Source organism: Notechis scutatus, chromosome 5, assembly GCF_049901735.1.
Source record: "Notechis scutatus isolate UNSWTSFEM ecotype Mainland chromosome 5, rNotScu1.2, whole genome shotgun sequence".
NCBI lineage: Eukaryota > Metazoa > Chordata > Lepidosauria > Squamata > Elapidae > Notechis > Notechis scutatus.
Window position 1 is genome coordinate 115,796,850 of NC_142013.1, and position 23,538 is coordinate 115,820,387.

At 48.0% G+C, this 23,538-nt stretch overlaps 1 protein-coding gene across 1 annotated transcript; it reads right to left on the reverse strand.

The window, feature by feature from the left end:
• Positions 1–2,947: 2,947 nt before the first annotated feature.
• On the reverse strand, positions 2,948–23,260 carry COG3 (component of oligomeric golgi complex 3). The gene is made up of 23 exons (XM_026687216.2): positions 23,087–23,260; positions 21,320–21,466; positions 20,344–20,405; positions 19,709–19,874; positions 18,343–18,417; positions 17,031–17,123; positions 16,316–16,441; positions 15,473–15,553; positions 14,726–14,769; positions 13,514–13,640; positions 12,779–12,870; positions 12,460–12,599; positions 11,642–11,802; positions 10,963–11,068; positions 8,541–8,665; positions 8,028–8,117; positions 7,664–7,784; positions 6,759–6,847; positions 6,523–6,657; positions 6,097–6,172; positions 5,323–5,450; positions 4,746–4,844; positions 2,948–4,514 (listed from the first exon to the last, which is right to left on the reverse strand). The coding sequence occupies exons 1-23, from the start codon at positions 23,210–23,212 to the stop codon at positions 4,485–4,487; spliced, it is 2,439 nt and encodes an 812-aa protein (XP_026543001.1). The 5' UTR covers positions 23,213–23,260; the 3' UTR covers positions 2,948–4,484.
• Positions 23,261–23,538: the final 278 nt, after the last annotated feature.

The following is a 23,538-nucleotide window of genomic DNA, read 5'->3' on the forward strand; positions in this document are numbered from 1 at the left end:
GAGCAGAACCAGCTGCATTCTGGAAAGTTCTGGGCTTCCCCCTCCTGGAAGGGCCCCCCTCCGCCCCCCCCCAGGATGGGGCCCAGAAACGAGGCTCAAGGCAGGAGGGGGGGAGGGTTGGGGGGGGCAGGGCTGGTTGGAGGGCCTAGCAGCCCCTCTTTCATGCCAGCAGAGAGGGGATCCTGGTCCCAAGCCCTGGTGTTCCCCGGTGTCCGAGGAGGGCATCGACTAAGGGAGCTGCTGGGCAGAGTTGCCCTTGAGGGATCCATGCCACCTGGCAGGAACCGCCTGGCTCCGCTTGAAGGTCTGCTCCAGAACCTTCCAGGTTTCAGATGTTAATCCTGGTTTATATGTTAGTTTGGGGGAATCTTCCTTTGTCCCTTTTTGCAGAAAGATGTCCTCCCCCCCGCCTTCTGTCTCCGGGCACTTGCCAGGCCTGCAGGACTCTCCCTGACTCAGCCTGAGGTCGTCCCAGGATGCAACTCATTCAATTTGGAGGGAGATTCCTGGTGCTTTTGGCCGCCACCTGGGGGAGTTGCAGGGTGGCTGGCTAGAGGCGAGGGGGGCAGGGCAGGGCTTCAGAAGCGCTGCCTCTGCCTTGGGAGCCCTAAGCACGATTGCCTTCCCCAAGGAGTGGTGGGTCTCCTTCTGAAGGGGCTGGGGGGACTCTGGGATGTTCTTGGCCTCCTTGGCTTCCTGGCCTCAATTCATTTTGAGTTTTTATTTCCTGTCACCGGATTGACGGTTCTCAGCTGTCTGCAGGCATCCTTGGTGAGCTGGCCCTTGTGCCCTTTTCTGTTCTTCTGTTCGTTTGGAGACACCTGCTGTAGGTGAGAAGCACCAAGTCAAGGACAGTGGATCATCCTGTGTCCCCTGGCAGAGTGCACCCCTAAGGCAACTGGGAATTGCCCTGGAAATACCCAGCTTGCAAACCTCCCACGGTCATTTCTGAACACAGATGGTTGTTTTTTTAAATAAACAGAACTGCCTGTTGTAGCCTTTTCTGCTTGTCTTCCTCATTTATCCCTTCTGTACCTTTGGAAGCAACAGCATCCTTCAGCAGCCTTCATTATATTTCAATCACCCTACTGGGTGTCCATTACAAATGCTAAAATCCTAATTGCCCTTCGGTATGAAGGCCTCAGCCGGGCCGTTGCATGGTCCTAAGCTCATTGTGTGGGAGGGTTTAATCAGGATTGGCACCATCGGGACATTCCCATCATCTGGCTCTGCGTGAAGAGACGGGGCTCGGGGACTGGCTCGGAAAGGGCCGTGCCAACCAGCCCCCTTCCTGGGCAGGAGGTGGGCTCATCCCAGAGACCTGGCCTCCCTCTGCAGCCCAGTCCCCAGCTTCACCTGCCTCTGGTTGGGTACACCCACACTTGACTTAAAGGCCGGAGTCTTTGTGATTGCTTCACTTAACCGACTGTGTGGCCAGTCCCCGTTGTGTTTGCCTGTACCTCAGGTTAGGTAGTCCCTGAAGCTTCTGAGCGACTGCATCCGTTTTAAGGAAAGATGCTGCTTTGGTCTGGGCCGAAACATCCCTGCAGCTCTTCTGGAGTGGCTTTCGGAGAACGGGGTCAGTTTGGAGGGTTCCTTCACTGCTTTCCTTGCAAGGTCAGCTGAGATCCCACCGCTCTGGAGACTTTGCCCTCCCCCTTTATTTTTCTTTTTTCTTTTTTTAGATTGAGTTCTGCAGCTTCCCTTTGCTTCCCTCTTGGCGTATCCAGGCCAATTTCAGGAGCTCTTGAGAGGGTTTCCATAGCAATTGAGAGCCTTCGTGCTAAGTAAATTGGTTGCTCTTGGCAGAGGGTGAGCTTTGAACCTTCCGCCCAGAGGGTTGGACACAATGGCCGGGTTGCGTCTTTCTCCAGACCGACCTTTGACGGCTCCTTTCTTAGGAGCTGCCCTCTGATCCCAGCCATTCCAGGCGGTGCCCCAACGTGGTTTGCAAACTGGTTTTAGGGAGCTTTGTGGATGCAGACATGAGGCTTCATTGCTTAGAAGAGTTCTTGCTAATTCAACTGGAGGCGGTTAGTAGTCTGACGTTTTTGGCGGCGCAGCTGTCAAGCAGGTTAGCCTGGTCTCAACGGCGGCGAGGCCCTGGCCAAGCAGGCACAGCGGTGCCTTCCTTCTCTGCCTCACCTGAGGAGAGCCCCCCCCCTCCCTTCCCACTTTCTGTGGAGGGACGACCGACCGAGAGCATCCTGTCGCGCTGCATTACTGTCGGGCTTGGATGTGTCCCTGCTTCAGACAGGGAGGCAGTGCAGAGAGTGGTGAGGACGATTGGAAGGTCTCTCCCTTCTATCCAGGACGTGTCAGATAAGCGATGCCTGAACCAGGTCCACAGCATTGTCTGGGGAGGGTGTGTGTGTGTGTGTGTACACATATATATAACAGGCACTTTCTCTCAGCCCTAGGAAGCAGGCAATGATGGCAACCCACTGCCAAAATCTTGCCAAGATTCAACAGGTCTCAAGACAAACAAACATACATTTTGAAAAAACAGATCCTGGCTGCAGATTTATTTGAATTTATCCTCTTCTTGAAGGGCTCAACTATATTTATTTGCCACCTAAATCTTTTAAAAAACAACATTTCTGAGATGTTCTGGCAACCTTTTGTATCTCTTCTGTGTATTGTTTTTAATCACTTTAACTACATACGCATAAAATAACTGGTAATAACCATGTAATTTTTTAACAGAACTTTTAAGGTTTTTTTTCTTTTATACTAGTTAAGCCGATATAACACGTACTTTTCGAAAGGACCTAAAGAGAAGTTTTAATCGAGACAGCTATGCCGTGGAGAATATTTCTATATCTGCAATTAAGATCTTAAAGGCTTTAACAAGGTAAAGTTTCCTGAAGAATATTGGATAAAACGAAACCCGCCCAGAATAAGAAAGCAAACCTTTTTTTAAAATGAGAACAAGATCACACAAAGATTAGAAAAATTATATACACTGTTTATTTAGCTAACTATCTGTACAGGTTATATTTTTATTCTGTGATTTGGAAAGTCACTGAATAATAAAATAATGTTAATGTTTGTAACAGAAATTCTCTGTTTTAGAAAGTAAAGCATTTAAATTACCCACTTCCAACTTTAAGATACAATACACTTATTCACATTCTATTCGATTGAAAATCTCTGTACTCAAAATTCACAGCTGATTATTTTACATATGTGTTTCACTTAACTAGCGTACCAATAACTGGATTAGAATAAAATCTGATGCCACTTATTTTCTAATGCTTACAAACATTGATTTCAGTTCTTTAAAATTAATTTATCTCCCTAAAGAATTGAAACATAAAATTTTTTAAACAGTATGAGTCTAATATTAAACAGAGCAATACAGAAGAAAGTCTGGATTGTGCAAAACTTTTAGTATTTGAACTATTTTCTAAATACCAATTATTTTAAACAGAAAGATATATAAACACACCTCATTTAAAAATTACCTGGGTTCCCTGAACAATATAATTTTTTAATCTTACTTATAATACAATATATACTAGGTGTAAAATGCAAACTTCAATACTTCTCCATGCCTGGTAAAAATGCACAACAATCAGTTTATAGAAAAAGCATGTCTTTTTGTAACTTCACAGTAACAAACACACTGTTCTAATTCAAGGGCAGATTTAATTATGGGAAAAAATTGAGTTTGCTTCTATTTTTGCAACAGATCTTGCAGCTCTGCACTTCAATTACATACTCCATTCTCCCAATCTTTCCACATCACATTTTCTGCATACTAATTATGGATCAGTCATAACCTATTAAATGGGAATTTATTACAACCGCGCTGTATTTTCTGCATAAACTTGTGGACATAATTTTAAGGCAAGGCAATCTATTTGCCAGGAATAAAAACAATGTCAGCATTCATCACTATAAAGGGTGTTTTGTTTTTTTGGGGGGGGGGGGGGAACCACTGGTATCTCAAAGTAGATTACATTAAGTGCTATACCTATACCATAATCTGATTGTATGGCATCTTCCATAAATTCACTATTAGCATTTGCACTCTACAAAGTCTGATGATTTGTTGGCATGTATGAACAATATAATCATGCTCGTTATTGGCAATATTACTTTGTTGGGAAGGCCTGTATATACACTTCAAAGTGTTCCTGATGTACAGTTTATGAATAAAAGGCATCCATTCTCCAAACTGGAGTTGTTCCAAAGTATTTTAAGGGAGTTGGCAAAGCAGATCTTCTCTGGGTACAAAATGGAGCAGAGGAATGCAAGCAGGAGGGCTGCTTTTCATCACAGTAGCTGCCGCCAGGGAGAGAGAGAGAGAGAGAGACGCTTTCCACGAATCTTTGGGGATGCTTCTGAATTGGCAGAACAGCAGCAATGACTCTTCTCCCCCCCTTCGAGGGATGGGAAGTGGGATCCTCAAAGGGCAACCAGGCAGGTGGCCTCCAACCACCACGGAGGCTACGAAGAAGAAGCCGTGTGAGCTTTGGCTACTTTGTTACTGACAAAAGGAGATTTACCTGAAAGACAAAGGTGGCTTTTTAGAAACACAAATAACTTTCTTGAAGATTTATAAAGCAAATGTCCATTTGCCATTTTTTCAGGAATTAAAATTACCAGTGTCCCCTATCCATCCTTCCTACTTTCTCCCCATAAATGTTTGTACCTAAAAGTTTACTCCCAAAATAAAGGACAAATAGTTTTTAAAAGAGAAACTTAAAAAAGATGGGAAAATAAACTGTTAGAATAACCTGTTCCATTGACGGACAAGCTATGATCTGGAGATCTTCGTTACTAAATTCTTCTTTTAAGACGGCATGCAGCTTTTGAAACACTTGCTGGATATTGTTCTTAATGGAAAAGGAGAAAAAAAAAAAACCTCGTGACTTCTTCATTCTCTTAAAAGCAACGTGTGCACCAATACTGAGCTCCAAGGTTGTGCAACAGTCCTCCACACAATCCGACAAGCACTTAAGTCACACCACTCAACTCTCTCAGAGACACGTGCAGCCCCACCCAGGGGTCCGAGGGCCAATTTGGACCATTTATTTGAGATCCACAGAGAGAGGAAGGAGCTGGCAGGGGAGAGATGGCAGGAACCACCGTTTCCAACTGGCCATTTTCAGACGCGTGGGCTTCAACTCCCAGAATTCCCCAGCCAGGCTGTCTGGAAATTGCCACAGTTGAGAACCCTGGCAGGGACAATTGAAGTGAAATAAGGAGGGCGAGCAGAACAACGCAGAGCAAGGATTCCGCGCACGTCAGCACTGAAGTCAAGTGTGTTACGCACAAATTCACAAACCGCATCTGATGCTACCAGAGACCTACCCTCACGGGCTTGAACAAGATGAATTCGGTGTCCTTGTTCGACAAATAAAGTGACATGCTCTGTAAGGTTGACGGCAGCTTCGTTTTTATTCTCTTGTAGGTGGATGACACCAAGTCATTGATCTTCACTATGAATAAAACAGACACAAAGGCGCTCAGAACTTTGCAGAACTTCTTCTGGAACAGAATCTCTTTCCCCCTCTCTGTGTTTTAGAAGGCTTCTTTCCACTGACTATATTTTTATACACAAACCTCTCTAAAATCAACAACAAAGTGTGGGGAAAAATACATTTAAGAATGCGATTACAAGCAATCCTTGGTTTATAGCTATAGATTAGAGTCCCACAATTTCAGTTGCAAGTTGTGATAGTTGTGAAGCTAGTCACCAGGTGACCAGACTTGATTTTATGACCCTTTGTTTTGCAGGGGTTGTTAAGTGGACAGGGCAGTTGCTAAGCAAACCCATTGCTTTGTAACAGGGGTCTGTTGTAACTTCAACAGGTCGCTAAGTGATTGGTCGTAAGTCAATTCTTTCTGTGGGATGGCGGCTGAAAAGGACCAAGCAGGCTTAAGAGGGGTTCAACTTCAAGATATAAAAACCATTTCTTCTATTAATGGTAAATTTTACATAATTAAATCGAAAAGAGGTGGCAGCTGATTGGAGAGCAACCCAAACCAAATAAAACCTGCCACGGTGATTTTACTTAAGAAGCCTTCAAAATCAACAAAGCTCAGAGGCGGATCGCAGAGTTTCCCACGGCTGGAAAAAGCTACCTGGTTGGGCCCACGGCTGCTGGGAGAGATTGTACTTGGGACCCCGCTGAGAAGCCACTGCGGTCAAGGCTGAAACCTGAAGGAAGGAGGGGAAGAGGAGGAAATACGCGTGAAATAGGCCTATAATATTCCGTAGAAAGCCCTTCAGTTGGCTCAAAAGGTCCCTTCAGCCCTGGAGCACGTTAACTGGGCATCCAGCAGTGAATCTGCCCGTTCACAGGTGCTCTCTCTCTCTCTCCCCCTCTCTCCCCCCCTCTCTCTTGCTCTCCTCTCTCTCTCCCCCTCCCCCTCTCCCCCGCTCTCTCTCTCTCTCTCTCTCTCTCTCCATCCCTCTCCCTCCCTCTCTCTCTGAGAATAAAAACAAAATGTCTAGCCTCAATAGGTCAAACCGATGGCGCTGGTACGGGCTTCTAGTCCTTTTAATACCTTTGACAGAAACTCCTGCAGGGGTTCGACAAGCTGCTGGGTCTGCTGCTGAATGAACTGCTCGCAAGCCAGCTTCAGGTGCCGGTCCACGTCCTTCTTGGAGTCGATGTAGTGCTCCCTGATCTCTGGCGTGCCCTGCAAGGGGAAGGCAGAGGGGAAATCTGGAATGTGCCACACACACCCCCGAGCGATTTTTCCCAGGCAGGCTGGCGTTTTGTAGGAAGCCGCCTTGTTACCTCCAGTAAGAACTGTACGATTGCATTGTTGCTACTTAGTCTGAAGAAGTGGGGAACCGTCATGGGATTCAGGATTTTAAAGGCAGCAGCTGAGAAAAGAGAACAGATTTAGTAAGGAATGTTGATGAATATTTATTTTATGCATTCAAGTCGAATGGAACTTCTAAGAATCCTCCTGTGAATTTTGAAGACCACATAGAGATCACAGGCTTTCCATGCATGGCGGCATGTAATTTTGATCTTTCCTTAGTAACATCCAGCCCTGCTGATAATCCCAAAGGTGCTTTTTCTTCAGGAGGCAACTGGACTTTCTCGTTTGTTCTTTGAGGACGTTTCGTTTCTCATCCAAGAAGCTTCTTCAGCTCTGACTGAATGGTGGGGAATGGAAGGATTTATTTACCCTCCTTGCAGTCATGTCATCGTGTTAGTTCCTTGGGAGAGAATCACTGAGGCCGCTTGGAGGTTTCCCCGTGTCCTCGGGATCACCCGAGGGGGGCAAGTGGGTGGGTGGGGGGGAGCCCTCCTGGAACTGCTGGAAGGACTGGGTGTTGTGGTCCTGGAGCCTCCTTGGAACTGCAGAAAAGCCCCTTTGGGACAAAACCATGGCCTGGATGACGGAGAATTTGCACAGAGATTCAGCCTATTGCTAAGTTTTTTGACTGAAATGCTCCAAAATGCTCAAACCATCCAACGCACAAGTCATTATCTGCCCATTCCAACGTCTGACCAAACACACCCACTATGGAGAATGGAAGGCAGGAAGCCGGAACTTCCAGCCTCGCAGGCTTCTGTTAATGCAGCCTTCTAAGTAGCTTTAGCTGACCCAGTGCTGTTTCCTGCCTGGTTTCCCACTTTGGGTTCTCACCCCTGCTGCGTTTGGGGTGTCTTCAACGACAATTCAATACCTCTGGTTTTCTTCAGATCCAGCGAAATTTCCTTAATGGTGAATTCGGAGTGGAAGGGAGCAATTTGCTCACGGAGAATCAGAAGGTGCTTTATGAGAAAAAGCTGCCCGTCGATCTGAGTCTGAATGACAACAACAACGTCAGAGGTCAAGGCAGGTGGACACAAGAGGACTGACCTGTCACTGATAAAAGCAAGCCAGAAGCAGCTTTGAGGCCACGCAGAGAGGTCGTGGCGGGAGGCAACCTGGACGGAGGTCCCTTTCCTCAGAGCAAACCCCTCTGCCCCCCACCCACCCACCCACTTGAGTGCCCCTGCCAAGGCCTCCCCCCCCCCTCCTGCTCCTGACCAGCCCTTGTACCTGACCTTGCTTTTAGCAATCGACTCTGCAGCCGCCAACAGGGACTGTATGCAGGCCGACAGCGCCTCCTGCGACAATCCTTGGAAGACCGTTCCCTGGAGAAGGGGGGGGGGGGCAGAAGGTTATACCGCTGGCACCTTCCCTTTACCCGGTTGAGTGTGATTTATTTACCCAAACCTATCAGGCAATAAATCTGAAACAACAGGGCGAGTTATTAAAAGATTTATGTTATTCCACACAATACATAGTAGTAGTAGTAGTAATTATAAAGATGATGATGCTGATGCTGAATTTATCAGACTTCAGTACCTTGATTCTACCAAAAAGCCACCCTACTTGGAACAGCTTATATCCTCCGACGCTACCTGAACAGTTCCTAGGTCCTTGGTTAGGTCTCGAGCTGTTGAGCTGCCAACCGGCCCCAAAGGCCGTGAATCTCACCAAAAATAATAAATAAATAAATAATAAATAATAATAATAATAATAATAATAATGATAATAATGTGTTAACCGCTTACATCGATGCACCTGTAGAGCTTGGAGAGACAGACCAGGGTCCTCCTCACAGTGGGGTACCACATCCCGTGGAGATCCGCAGGGGACACGGAGTTATGGGCTCTCGGGCTACAAGGACCCAGCGTATCTGCAAATGCGGAAGGCGGGATGGTTTAGAGGCATGTTTCAGCCTTGGCTACTTGAAGAAGTGTGGATTTCAACTCCAGAACCCCCCAGCTAGCCATCCTCCAGGGAAACGTTGGGTCGCCGGGGATCACCTGTGTACCACACCCTAGTACAGGGGTGGGCAAACTACGGCCCGGGGCCACATCCGGCCCGTTGGTCTGTCCAATGCGGCCCGCCCTGAAAAAAATCACTGCCATTGGTCTGTCCAATCCGGCCCGCCCCTGAAAAAAAATCGCTGGGTGTGGCGTACTGCCCTGTGCCGCGTGGCCCCCAAAGCTGCAAAACAGTGCGGGGCGCTCTCGGGAGTAGGAAAGAAAAGAACTTTGCAAAGGCCTTGGCTGGGAGTTCGAAATCACCTTCGAGTGCGACCTCTCGAAGGTGAGTCCCCGCCGATCCCCTTTTTTTCCGGGCTTCCAGGCTTAAACTTTGCAAAGGCAAAGCTTGCAGGCTGGAGCGTCTTCCCGCCGAGGAGCAGGAAAGGTTCCACCCGGCGGGCGGGCGGGCTGCTTGGAGCCACCTAAAGCTAGGCCGCTGCTGGTGGAGCCTTGCCCTGCCTTGGTGCCCGTTTCCGGCTCGGCGGTCCTGCTCGGCGGCACTTTAAAAGCCTGCTCCCAGCACCGAGCAACTTCCCAGCAACTTTTGGCTTCGTTTTAACTCGCGGGCGGCAGGCATGATATTCCGCTCTGAAAAAAATCGGGGCCGGCAAAGAGACCCCCGCGCGCGCCGGGAATGCCCGCTGCTTTCCCTCGCCGGGGCCGGGCAGCGGCGTGTTGCACGGAGGCTGGTCTGTGGCTGACCCAGCTCCCTTTCCTGCCGCTCAGCGGCCTCCGCTCGCACCGCCCGGGCTCCGCTCAGGTATCCGGCTGGGGCTGTCAGGAGTTGCTACCGCCAGCGCAGCTCCACGCGGCTCCGGTCCCGCGTTGCCTCGGGAAGGAAAGGCAAAACCAGGAGCCGCTGCTGCCGTTGCAAAGCACCACCGCGGCTCTTCCTTTTTGCCTTTCCCTTCCTGAGCAACGCGGGACTGGAGCCAGCGCGAAGCCGCACCAGCAACTCCTGACTCGGGGCCTCCAAGGGAGGGGAAGGAGGAGAAGAAGGGGTGGGGGGAAAGGAGGGGGCGATTCCCAAAGGTGGAATTCCGATTTTAATCGGAAGAATATCATGCCTGGGGTGCTCGCGCCTGGCCCCGAGCCGTGCGGCGGAGGGAAGCCAGCGGGCAGGCGGGCAGTTGGGCTGCTTGGAGGAGGTGACCCAGCGGTGCTCCGGGCTTCCCCTCTGCCGCGCGGCTCAGGGGCGGCGCGGCGCCCACGAGTTAAAACGAAGCCGAAAGTTGCTGGGAAGTTGCTCGATTTCCGGGGCTTCCAGGCTTAAACTTTGCTTGGGCGGCACTTTAAAAGCCTGCTCCCAGCACCCGAGCAACTTCCCAGCAACTTTCGGCTTCCTTTTAACTCATGGGCTCGCGCCTGGCCCCGAGCAGCGCGGCAGAGGGGAAGCCTGGCGGGCGGGCGGGCTGCTTGGAGGAGGCGACCGGCGATGCTCCGGCAGCAGCAACAGGCAGTTTCGCGGGCTCCGCTCAGGTGTCTGGCTGGGGCTGTGAGGAGTTGCTACTGCCGGCGCAGCTCCGTGCGGCTCAGTCCCGCGTTGCCTTGGGAAGGAAAAGGCAAAACCAGGAGCCGCTGAGCCTGAGCCTCGGTGCCGCTGCTCCCATTGCAAAGCACCGCCGCGGCTCTTCCTTTTTGCCTTTCCCTTCCCGAGGCAGCGCGGGACTGGAGCGCGGAGCGCGCGCGGCGGTAGCAACTCCTGACTCAGGGGGCCTCCGAGGGAGGGAAGGAGGAAAAGGGGGAAGGGTGGGGGGCGATTCCCAAAAATCTTGTGCTGACCCGGCCCGTCTGTCAAATTTTAAAAGTCAATGCGGCCCCGAGCCAAAATGTTTGCCCACCCCTGCCCTAGTATGAGATCTACCGTACTAAGAGCGAAAGGAAGCCTCTGCCCTTCTCTTCTTCCCTCAGGGCCATTCCCAATGCCTTTGGACTGAAGCACCGGGCTCTTCCCAGGCGTGGCAAGAATCCGCCATTATCCTTTAAACCAAACAATGTCCAGAAAACAACAGCCTAAAGCAGCGATCCCTTCAGCCAAGCCGATGAGGCGGCTTGCGTTTGTTTCCCTCATGGCCTTTCTAGACACTGAGAATCGGTGTCCAAATACAACGGCTACCAGTGGACTTTTTCAAGGACACAACTTTGCACAACTGCACATACATACCAAGTTTTACCTCGCTGCAGCTGTCTGGATCTTCCTGCTTTGCAGCTGTCGAGGAAGCCTCTGCGTGCGATCTCTTCTCTTCCTCTTTTAAGCTCTGGGCAATTTGCTGCCATGAAAAATCCATTTTGTGAAGGAGCCCACAAAAGACGTTTGCCTATTTTATTACTTGTTATAATTATCTTAACCCAACTCCCCCCCCTCCCCCCGTGTTGATCTCCCTCAATACAGACTGACTCTGGAATTCAAGATCTTTCTGCAAAAATAATGTCTGGGGTGGCAGAACCCCTGACTGAAATTACACTGAATCTTATTTAGAGAATATCATTTTTGTTCGATATCCGTCAATACTGGCATACAAGAAAGCCATCAATCCAGAGGGTTCATTTTGCTTCATGACTTACGACTGAAATTGCAGGGTCAATTGTAAGTCGAGGACTATCTCTATGTATACACGGGTTTAGTTGTCCACATAGACAGAACTTTGGGCCGTTTATTTCTCATGAGCTTCTCAACCCAGTTCCAGGCCCCGAGCCCAGCGACAGGGCAGTGTCGGAGGCCTCCTTGTAATGTCATTTTAAAAGCCCAAACGAACCACCTGCGCTTGGCAGGCTCATCATCCTTCTGTCAAGGTGATGCCTTGTCTTCCTCTGCAACCCACCCACCCCCACACACACCTTACCTCCATCATTTCCAACTTGGCAGGATAGGCCAGGTCCCCGGGGGCAGGCTTGTAGCCCAGAATGTCGGTCTGAATGTAGATGTGGGTCCTGTAAACCAGCCGCTCTTGAACATCCTCCAACATCTGCTTCACTCCGGCAGCGAAAGCCCCCAGCTGCTTCACTGTGAAGAGAAAAAATACCAAAGTTCTCACTCTCTCCAACTTTCTCCCAGTCATCATAAAAGAGGCACTTACGCGGGAGCTTTCTCAGCCGTGGCAACCCAGAATTCTCCTGCCAGCCACGGGATTCTTGGACTTTTAGGTCCACAGGTCCTCAAAGTCGCCAAGGCTGAGAAACGCTACTCTAATTCTATCCGGACGAAAACGGCATTGCCCTAAAGTTCCTGGACTGAATTTAGGAATGATCTCTAGTTGTAAACGTTCTTTATTTGCCATATTCTGTTTCATTTTCCAACTGGGGAACAAGGAACTGCCTCTGCTTAGAATGGACGGACTTCCAAGAATAGAACCAGAACAACTTTTATTTGTATACGTTTATCTAATAATGTTAATTACTAATGTTAAGATTGGTGGTGTGTGTGCTGCAAATGTCCTTGCGGTTGGTTGTGTCTGAGGGAATCTCTGCAGGGGGCATAATTTTGAAACTGGGTTATAAGGAGCTGTGTGTGTGTGTGTGTGTGTGTGTGTGTGTGTGTGTGTTGTAACTCTGAAAGGTTGCTAAGTGATTGGCCACCAACTGAGGACTACCTGTGTTCACACTAGCCAGTCACGTTTAAAATGCATGCCCTTATTTTGATGGTTTTGATTCTTATACTCACTGTTGTTTTGCACATGATCTTCCAGCATTTCATTTTTAAGGATCCCGCAGAGTTCAGACAAGGTTTCCAAATGAATTACGTGGATGATCAGGGGCCTGAAGACGTCATATAATGACAAGCACAGCTTTTCCAGAAGCTCACTAAAAAGAGAGAGAGAGAGAGAGAAGAACAAAGACACCAAAAGATCAGAAACGTTAATAAATGCCTTTCCACCCAGAAGGGCATCCAGCTAAAAGTGGATGAATGAAATGGGTCATTTCGCTCCTCACTGCTGGTAGGATTTGGTAGGAGAAGCGATACTATGACAGGGGTCACCTACTCCAGTTTGGGTGTTGGTTTTGTGAAGAACTCGTCAAACAGCTGGTGTTCATCCTGGCACACGTGACCCATGAAGGCACAGCCGCTCCGTACCTGAAGTCCGTCACAAAGAGATGCTTGGTTAGACACAGGTTGGTTAGCATCCCTGAACCGGTTCCCGCTAATGCTGAGATGGTGACTGGGTGACTCCTGCCTTGGCAGGTGGGGAAACTTCACGGCAGCCATGGAGTCACACCGCTGGCTCAGCCCTGGCTTCTCTGCTTCTTCCCTCCCAGCCTCCCATTTATGGACTGGATTGTTACCCAATGCCATGAAAAGAAACGCTGCCTGCAGTTTCAGTCAAGATATAAATCGCTATTGCAACTCAAGTTAGACAGCGCAGTTACTCAACTCACGCCGCTCAAGTGTTAGCCAACATTAATGAATTGGTTCTCTCTCTCTCTGGGGTCTTCCAAACCACAGTGAATTAAAAAGGTGTCTGTCTATATAAGCAAGTTGGCCAAATAAAAGCAAAGTCCACCAGGCAGTTTTGATCTCTTTTGGAATTGTTAAGAAAAAACAGGCTTGCTGCATGATAAAACTGAGAGAGAAAAATGCATGTCACTGAAAGCTGAAAATAATATACACACGTGAGCAAAATATTTTTCTCTTAAATTCAAAAGGAGCCAACATTTCATTTAAAAAACAATGAAAACGCAAAGACAGAAAGATAAAACGGCAAAAAACAAGACTTTACCAGAGCGCAATGATCTCTGTTGTTTCGATTAGTTAATTCTGTGACCATGCTGGTGATGCTAGGCCCCAACAGGTGTTCTCTCTGATTAAGGTAACAGTGGTGGATTTCACTTAATAGTTGCCGGTATCTAGACAAAGGGGGGGGGGGGAGAAAAATAATGCAATTCAGAGAGAAACGAAACTTTACAGGTAGTAAACTAATTACATTTTATATGGCCTCTTTTCTTTTCTGCTAAGAATGAGCAGTGAAAGGGGAATGGCTTTTTGGGGCCGGCAGTCATTCACATGACTGAAATTAGGTAGCCAACCAGCGAGAAACCACAACGCAGCCATCGTGCCATTTTCAAGGTTAGGAATAATTTTAAAGGCCTCTCAGTCATCTCCATTGGGTTTTTTTTTTCTTTTTAAACTCTGGAAATACACAGCAATCTGTGTCCTCACCCGCTTACGAGGTGTGGCCTTGCTCAGTCACTTAACAATAGTCCCCAGCACAGAAAACCACACACTTTCAGCTTAAAACATAAACAAGTGAAACATTGCTTGCTTCCATTCCGTGGTTAGAAGCAAAAGAAAGGGATATAAAGTTCACTTCTTTGATCGTGACTAAAATATGGATTAGTTTTATAACACACTGGAAACCTTAATGGACTTTTTTCCAACATTTGGACAGAAATGACAACCATCTTTGGACTGGTCATTGTATTGGGGGAGGTGGCACTATCAGATGAAGCCTGCGTGCAATGAGAGGAACCAGTCATCTGCCTCTACTTTTTGCAAGGAAGATTGGGAATCACTTCTCTATTCTTTTCCTCTTTTCCTTTTTGCACTTTGTATTTCTTCTCTTCTTTTTTTCTTCTGATTTCAGTTTGCACAGGCTTCCAGCACTGTAAAACCGTTTAATGTAAAGTACTTTCAAAAAGAAAAGAAAAGAGGCCCAGGGCTGCTTAGGCAGAATTCAGCAACTTTTGGGAATATCTTTGGTGTCTCTGTCTCTCGCCATAAAGCAGGGGTTTGAACGGATGGGGCCAAAGGGGGCCCCCTCAGGCCAAGGAAAACCTAGGCCTGCCCCCCCTGGGACCACAGGTGGGTCTCCCCAACCAGGCCTGTTGTACTCATGGAGAGAAGGAGAATCAGGTGGCTCCTTCTTGGGCCTCAATCCACACAACAGTATTTTGCATTCATTTTAATATAAAATGCTAGTAAATCTACATACTCCGGCATTTTCTCAGATCGTTGCTCGATTTGTTCAAAAAGCGTCTAAGGAAACAAGGAGGGAAAAAAAAAGATAAAACGATCCTTCATAAAGCTTTCCCGTTTCAACCGTTTTCTTTTGATTCAGTTCAGTTACCCTGAATCCTCTCTGCACTCCGAAAGAGACTCTTTTCTGAAGAAATACTTATAAATTTCCCATGTGAAAAATCTTGCCTTCCTGTCTTTCTAGAGTAAATGGTTTTTTTCTGCAATCCTATTAATTCAAACCTCCCAGTCTTTTAAAAGGTGACAGGTTAGGTATAATTTCATGACCCAGGAGTGAAAGGATATAAAATCCCAAATTGAAAATCCAAATATGATCAAATATGATTAAAGCAGCTAATTCCAGAGACTAAGAGATAGTGAAGCAAAGCCAATGCAACAAAAGTTTGACACAAGTATATGTGGAGAGGATGTACTGGCTGTCAAGTACGACCTTGCCAAACGGACCAACATCGCAGTGCTCTAATACACCCAAAGGCCCTACAGCGGAAGCATTTCCACCACCCACCCTTCCCCTTTGGCCAGAGACCCAGATTCGGGACCTGGAGGTCAGCACTGACTGCCTTTGTCAACCTTCGAGGTATCCCAGGAAGCGTAGAGGCGTACATAAGCGAAACAAGTAAGCTTTGTCTGAGCATAAAAGCAAATAATCTTTCTCAATAATGTTGCATTCCTTCTATCCGTCTCCCTCCACTGTTCGACCTACCCGGACTTTGGGTGCAGCAGCTCTGAACTTCACATAAAACAAAGTAAAGGCGTTGTCTGAATTTGGAGCCAACAAAGGATCCTAAAAGAAAGAAAAAGTTGTCTACGCACTGTGTTATTGCACAACTGGGGCGGGGGGAGGTGGATATTTACACAAACCCATATAAGACAGAGAAGATCTCAAAGCTTTTATATATATATATACATACACACACACACACACACACACGTTTTCTGAGGTTTTCACGGGTATTTGTATGTGGATCTTTGGTTATTCGGGTTTTCTCCCGCGTAAGATTGGAAGTATCTAGGCAACGTTTCGATGAAGTCTCATTCATCATCTTCAGGCTTGTGTCTTCGGCTTTGTGCTTCTCGGAGTAATGTGAGCTTGCAGCTGCTTCTTCCTTTTAACTGCTAGTGGGGGTGTGACTTGATTGGGTGGGGGCTTGGCTGTGTTCTGATTGGCTGGGGGTCTGTTCTCATTGGTTGGGGGTTTGGCTGTGTTCTGACTGGTTGGGGGGTTGGCCGTGTTCTGATTGGCTGGGGGTGTGTTCTGTTCAGGTGGGGGCTTGGCTGTGTTCAGGTTAGTCTTAGTTGTCGGGGGATTTGAGCTGGTGAGCTGTGATCCTGTTGTTTGGCTTCGTGTTTGTGGTCGTGCCGCATCTTCATGGTGGGCGTCCAAAGGTAGGTATGGATTTCATCCCACAGAAAAACGCACCATTTGGCCAAAAAAACGCTGCCCATCCTTGCGCCACCAGTAAGGCATCGTTGAGGCCATTTGTGCAGACGATTCCCTCTGAACACAGATCTAACCCTACTGAACGTACATGAGCGGATAGCGTACCCTTTTCATTAACTGATTTGTGAGGTTCTGCAGGGTGTTCACCGTGTATGCTTTCATAAGATGCACCGCTTTAGAAAGACACTGGTTGCACTTTGCCAGATACACAGCGCAGTCCCTAAAATTTGGCTGCAAAAGAAGGAAAGGGTGTTTAGCAAGAATGATAAGTAAAAAAGTAAAATAATAATAATAAGGGAATGATGGATTTCATGCTTCAAACTGAATGTGCAGAAACCTTCTAGGTAATCAAAGTTCCCTCTGCACCAAATTAAAAGCAAGCAAAAACGTCATATTTGCTATAGACCTAAGTCAGGGGTGTCCAACCTTGGCAACTTCAAGACCTGTGGATTTCAACTCCCAGAATTCTCCAGCCAACATGGGGATGGATGGATGGTTGGATGGGAAATTCTGGAGTTGAAGTCCACAGGTCTTGAAGTTGCCAACGTTGGGCACCCCTGAGCTAACTACTGAAAAAAGGTAAAAGGACACAATCTTAGGCCTGGAAGGCAAATGTCCATTATATTGCTCTATCCTCCAGACAGAAACTAGTGAAATGGTTTTATTTATCTAACTTATACACTGCCCATCTCACCCTCTAGGTGACTCTCCACACAAAGTCCATGCAGAAATGGACAAAAATGGAAAAGAGATGGCAAGGGTGCCCGGAAGCCGCCAGTGATGTGTGGAGGAGGAGGAGGAGGAGAGGAGCAATACTCACATGGGAGGAAACGTAGGCGATGCAGTCGTCCAGCTTGTTCAGCATCGGGATGAAACTTTCACTGCTGACAGACAGCGTAGGAGAATTCAATTTCTTATGGGAGGCAAAACAAGGAATAGAAGTCATTAAAAATGCACAACCGAAGAAATCTTGACTTAATACCATTATTACACAATATGCTTTCCAGTGTTTAAAACAATACACATTATTTTCTACCATTTTAAAAACACTTTCAGTATTCTCTTTGGAACGGCCGTTTTTAATCCCCCTTCCCCACCTCTCATCAACGTAAAAAGAATCAGGAGCCACAAACCAGAGTCCTTCAAGGGGCTTGGAAAGAACGCCAGCTGGCGGGTCTCTAGGAGGGGAAGACAAAGAGGCTCTGAGCAGAACAGAGGGGCTGGAGGAGGAGGAGGAGGAGCTGATGGGAGTGCCGTTTGCCGCCTCCTGCCAGTTCCCCCCACCCCGACTGGTCAGAGCTGTCCGTGAAGGTCACGAAGGGCCATCCCGTCCCTGCAGGACGCTGTAACTTTGGGTCATCCCCCCCAACGGTCAGCCCAGGGACCCTGCAGAGGCAACTATCAGAGCCCATTGTGGGTCCCTCCCTCCCGCCTCGCTCAGCACCAGCTCTGAAGGGCGGCTGGAGGAGGAGTGCTGCGCCTTGCCCAGGCCCCACCCGCTGCCCCAGAGCTCTCCCACCTGGCTGGAGAATTCTGGGAGTTGAAGTCCACAAGTCTTAAAGTGGCCAAGTTTGGGGACCCCCGATCTACCCTCTATTGTCTGGTGTTTCCATTTCAGTGCATCTCAGGCTTTTCCTCTTTTGTTGTCTTTAAGGAGCCTCTGTGGCACAGTGGTCAGAGGGCAGCACTGCAGGCTCCTTCTGCTGACTGCCGGCTGCCTGCAATTTGGCAGTTCGAATCCCACCAGGCTCCAGGTTGACTCAGCCTTCCCTCCTTCTGAGGTGGGTAAAACGGGGACCCCGATTGTTGGGGGGGGCAAGAGGCTGACTCTGTGAACCGCTCAGACAGGACTGTGGAGCCCTGTGAAGCAGTCTGTAAGTCTAAGGGCTCTTGCTATGGCTATTAAAGGTGAAATTAGAATCTTCCAAAGGGCAAAACCTTACCCATGTTTACTTGAACCAAGGTTTTAATGAGTTCTGTGTACATTTCTTTGTTTATTACGTTTCAACCATAAAACACAAATTATTAAATGAGAACTATTTAAACTTCTTTATACGCTTTTAGAAAGAACTTCAAATTCAGAGACGGGGCTTTTTTTTAGAAATGGTGAGAAGCTAAACAACTGTACCTACTGTATTAATATTTTCCAGTTCAATGAAATAGGACAGTTTCTGGTGAATATTTTCTGCCAGGTCCACAAGCTCCGACTATTTAAAAAGAAATGAAATATTTATTAGCAGGTAATTAAAAGCATGTTATCTCAACACGGAATTGCCTCTTAAAAAGCACAGGTGATTGATAGGTTGTTACGTTTATATTAGCATTTTAGTATAGTTCCCAACATTTCATCCGGATATAAACTTGGTATGACAGTGTTACATGGAGGAGAATAAGAAATGATTGTAATAAACTAAGTAAATCAATCATTTCTTAATTCATAATTCAGATCCAGGTAGCAAAAGCTGCACTAGAATGAGACCCAGTTTGATGTCAGCATCCCAGTGCTGGCCTACAAACCAGGAGACGGGGAGCTGTGGGCTTCCCTTCGACAAGAAAGCGGCTGGATGTCTTTGGGCTCGTCCCTCTCACTCCACCCACCTCACAGGGTTGTCATGGTGGGGGAAGTACCGTGTTTCTCATATAATAAGGCTGGGTCATAAAACATGCTGGGATTTCCTATTGGGGGAGGCCGTATTGTTGGAGAAACAGGGTAGGAGGCAGGAACATTAGGTATGTTTGCCGCCTTACTCATATATTAATTGAATTCTTTATTGCCACTGTACGTATTATATACACAGCATACACATACAACGAAATTCACATAATACCCAGAGACCACACCCAACACGCACACACACACGACAATCCCCAAACACCCCCCCCACCTGCCAAAATTCCCTGCCCCCTAAAAACACACAAGCCTCCACACAACAGACCAAGTAATCCTGTCCAACAGCTCACTGATGGTGGCCCTTAAGTTCGTTGTTAAGTGCAATTATAGCTCTGGGATAAAAATTGTTCAGGAAACGTACGGTCCGAGTTTTAATTGTTTAATATATAAGGTAAACGTAAAGGTTCCCCCTCGCACCTACGTGCTAGTCCTTTCTGGCTCTAGGGGGCGGGCGGTGCTCACTTCCGTCACAAAGCCGAAGAGCCAGCGCTGTCCGAAGATGTCTCCGTGGTTATGTGGCCGGCAGCACTAAATGCCTTCGAAGGTGCACGGAACGCTGTTCCCTTCCCACCAAAGGGGTCCCTATTTTTCTATTTGCATTTTTTTACATGCTTTCGAACTGCCAGGTTGACGGAAACTGGGAAAAGTGACGGGAGCTCACTCCATGATGCGGCGCTTGGGATTCGAACCGCTGAACTGCCGACCTTTCTGATCTACAAGCTCAGCGTCTTAGCCACTGAGCCACCACGCTAGACTCCATTCCTGCCTTTTTGGCCTTGGGACATGAGAAGTGTCAGCTTATCTTCTGCCATTCAAGTCTGGGTTACCTGCTCTTTTAGCAGCTGCTCGCAGGCTTCGTGCAGGGTCCCTGTTTTGGTTGAGACAAAGAGGTATTGTTCCTGCAGGGACTTTAGGTGCTGAAGAGCACAATTCACATCATTCAGGATGGCATCACACTGCTCTTCAAATCCAGCATAAGCTGCCCTGGCCAGCCTTGGAGAAACACACAAACCACAGCGCCTTTAAGCCACTTGTAGCAGCAGTGGGAGAATTGATAAAACAGTGCAGAACTTTTGGACTGCCTGTTGTACAGCTACTGTGTGCAGTATACAACGTAGGGTAATTCTTTGTATACCATGCTTCATTTGGGAAACTAGATCACAGGGCAAGGGAGATGGTTTAAAAAAAAGGAAACAGGTTCACTAGAAAAGGAAACAGGTTCACTAGAAAAATCAAGAGAAAATAGCTTTGTAAACTAGAGAAATAACAGAGTATACCAAAAGAATTTTAAGACTCCAAATTTTTTGTTGAATACATGAAATAAAGGAAGAAAACAATGCTAAGCGTACAAGATATTGGAGGAATTAAAGCCTGTATCAGCTGCTTTAGTCATTATTGATGGATACTGCACATTATCCATTATTCATATTACAATTAAGAAAAGTAAGATATATATACATACCGGTATTTGGTCTCCTCATCTTGATCCATCTGTGTATGAAGTTGATCAAACCACGAGAAGAACTAGACCAATGAAAGGAGAAAGCTCTTAAAAATCACCCTGAACTCAGAAGAAGCTGACAATTTCATTCTCTTTATTGTTTGCTGTTCTCTAAAAATACTGAAGAAATATTTTAGGAGAGGATTTATCAAATGTCAATCAAACTGCGTTTCCCCCCTCCCATTCAATCACGTCCATTTCTTGGATAAGGGCCTGCATTTTTCTGGGCAGGTTTTCCCACAAGGGGTTTGGCGTTGCCTCCTTCCAAAAGTTGACGGAAAGTGACTAACCCAAGATCACTAGCTGGCTTTTTTGGCCAAAGCAGGACTGGAACTCAAGAGCCTCCCCGTTTGTAGCCAGGCACCTTAATCACTACACCAAACTGGCCCTCAACTACTATTACTATTATTACTTATTTGCATAAACTTGTCATTTCTTCCCTCCCAAATCTCAGCATTCACTTTTCCTCCCATTTTCACCCAAGCCAAAGGGAGTGAAATTTACTCCATCAACGTCACTTGAAAGCCCACTCTGGGGTTCTGGGGGCAAAGCAGATGCCTCAAGTCTAAGGTCATCGGACTCCTTAAAATGACCCAACTGAAGAAAAGAGAGACAAATGTACCAGCCATCCCGGGACTGCTTATTTCAGTCCCAACTGGCATTGGAAAGCTAACGGCCAAATTAGTCATTAGAGCTGCGCAGGGGATATGAATCTGCAAAGGAAAAGATAATTTGCTTGTAGCTGCAGCCATCCAAACCTCTTTAAATCCAAGTCATCTTTTCCTGATTCTGGCCAGTCAAAGAAAGACACAAATTCTCCCTGTGTGGTTGATCTAAGTCACCTTTTCTTGTGCAACTGAATTTCTGCACAACTACTCAAGTGCGTGGTTTTTTGGTATTATGCCGGAATCTTGCTGTTTCTTTGTTTCCTTTTTACCTGCTGCGCCGTTTCAATTCTTTCATTTTCCATACCAAAAGAAGAGAATCCTTTCAAGAGAATGTTCTCTGTAGACTCTGGCAACGTGGCTGTGAGCGTCACTGTTAATGATGGCTGGACAAGGCTATTTAAATCTTCTATGGGCAGCTGTTAAAAGGGGGAAAAAACTATTCAGTTGCCATCCTATGAAGCTCATAAGTCTCCTGGCAGTTGACAGTATTGTACAAGTAAATCATGTCTGCTTGCTAAGTGATAAAATATGGAAGTGAAGTCTTTAAATACTATATGTATACATACAATATACACATTCAAATGGAGTCATATTTAAGTAACAAGGGAGAATCAGACCCTGATAAACACGCCCCAATCCTTGCGTAGCAATAAGACTCACTGGGTCCAAGAGCCAAACTGTAATATTAAACTGCAATCAACATTAAGATCATGCTAGAAAGCCAAGCTGCATAATTTTACCCATGTAATCTTGACATCCAAAATTCCAACTAATATTGATACAATTTTCACTCTCCTTTCCCTAGTTTCTGTACATTAAGCTTTCAAAATAGTAAGAGTGTCAATAACATCTAATCGTATTGTGTGTAAACAGTACAAATGAATCGGGTTTGCAGCCCAATGAAGGAGAATCTTTGTAGCTCAGGGTTGAAATGAGGGGTCCGGGGGGGTGGGGGGGGCTCTGAGACTGGCGGTTTTCTTGCAGACATTTCATGACCCAACTAGGAGGCAGCCTCAGTGCTGGGAGGCTTTGCTAGAGCAAACCCCACCCCCTCCCTTCTAGACCGATGAGGGTGGTGACGGTGAGGAAGACAATGTCAGCCACCTGGTCGCGTATGGCTCTTGGCGATTCTCTCCCCAGTGTCTGATCTTGGCCCTTGGCTTCGCTTTTCCAAAGGCCGCAAAGGGGATCACGTGACCCTGGGAATACCGCAGGAGTCAAATATGAGTCGTTTGCCAACCCTCTGGATTTTGGATCCCATGACCACGGGGATGCTGCAACGGTCATAAGTGTGAAAAAACGGCCATAGGTCCCTTTTTTTCAGCGCTGTTGTAACTGAACGGTCGCAAAATGAACTGTTGTAAGTCGAGGACTACCTGTAACCTTTCCAAACAGCGTTTGCAGGTAGTCCTTGAGTTACCACCATTCGTTTAGTGACTATGCTGCGTCTTTTGAGTCCTTCCATGCTGTCCCTGGCTGGGGGTCGGCTTTGATGCTGGGCAGCCACCCTCTTCTTTGGCGGCCGCTAATTCCTCCCAACTATAACCGCTCCCTCCAGGGAATCCCCCCCCCCCGGGCGTGGCAGGGGGAGGAAGAGAGATGCCCCTTCTGACACGGGGATGGTGTGGCTGATGATCAGGATGAAGCGCCTAGTTGGGCAAGGAAAAGCCTGCAAGGAAACAACCAGGCTCAGGTTTACAACAAAAGGGGGGGAGGGAGGGGAGGGCACCCCAGGAGTCCCCGAACTTGGCAGCTTTAAGGCTTGTGGACTCCAACTCCCAGAATTCCCCCTCCTCTTCCAGGAGGCAGGTGAGCTCGGGAATTCTGGGAGTGGAAGTCCGCAAGTCTCTTCCACTTGCCAGTTCGGACGCCCCGAGAGGGCCCCTCCTTCCCCACCGACCAGGATCCTCCCAGGCGCTTCCGCGTGGCTTCCTTTCCTCCGGCCCAGCCTGCTGCAAGGGCAAGCAGCCACCCCCTCCCTCCGGATCCAGGCGAAGCGGGGGCCCCGGGCGCTGCCGGGCTGGGAGCCAGCCTACCTCGGGCGGAAGGGGCAGCCCCGGCGAGGCCCCGCGCAGCTCCAGCACCGAGTCCCGCTGCCGCTCGCTGAGGGGCGCCAAGGGCCGCTCGGGGCGCTCCCACCAGCTCAGCCGCTCCGTCGCCATCCTCCGCCCCGGAAGCCCGCAGTGCCGACGGGGCGGAAGAAGAACCCCGCCGGCCTACGGAAGCCGACGCAGACAAACACCCGCCGGGAGCGGAGCCACTTCCGGTGTCCGGAAGTGGGTGGCGAGCGCGACCCTAGACTTGCGAACGTGAGAGTGATCTATGGGAGACGATTTCAAGCCCGCTCTGCAGTTATTTGGCACGCCGTTCTTTGCGTTTCCCTCCAAGAGGGTCGTTTCCTCGTCGCCCCCCGAAATGCCTGCAGGGCACCCCAACATTGCCCTCCCCCCCCAGTTGCTATTTGGAGGAGGGGGTGCCCCAAAATCCA

Coding starts and splice junctions, on each gene's coding strand:
- COG3 (XM_026687216.2), bottom strand. CDS start 23,212: ATGGCGACGGAGCGGCTGAGCTGGTGGGAGCGCCCCGAGCGGCCCTTG. Junction 18,418..19,708: donor AGCAGCTGCTAAAAGAGCAG/GTAACCCAGACT, acceptor CTTTTTAAATAG/TCGGAGCTTGTGGACCTGGC. Junction 11,069..11,641: donor CCAAGTTGGAAATGATGGAG/GTAAGGTGTGTG, acceptor TTTTCATGGCAG/CAAATTGCCCAGAGCTTAAA.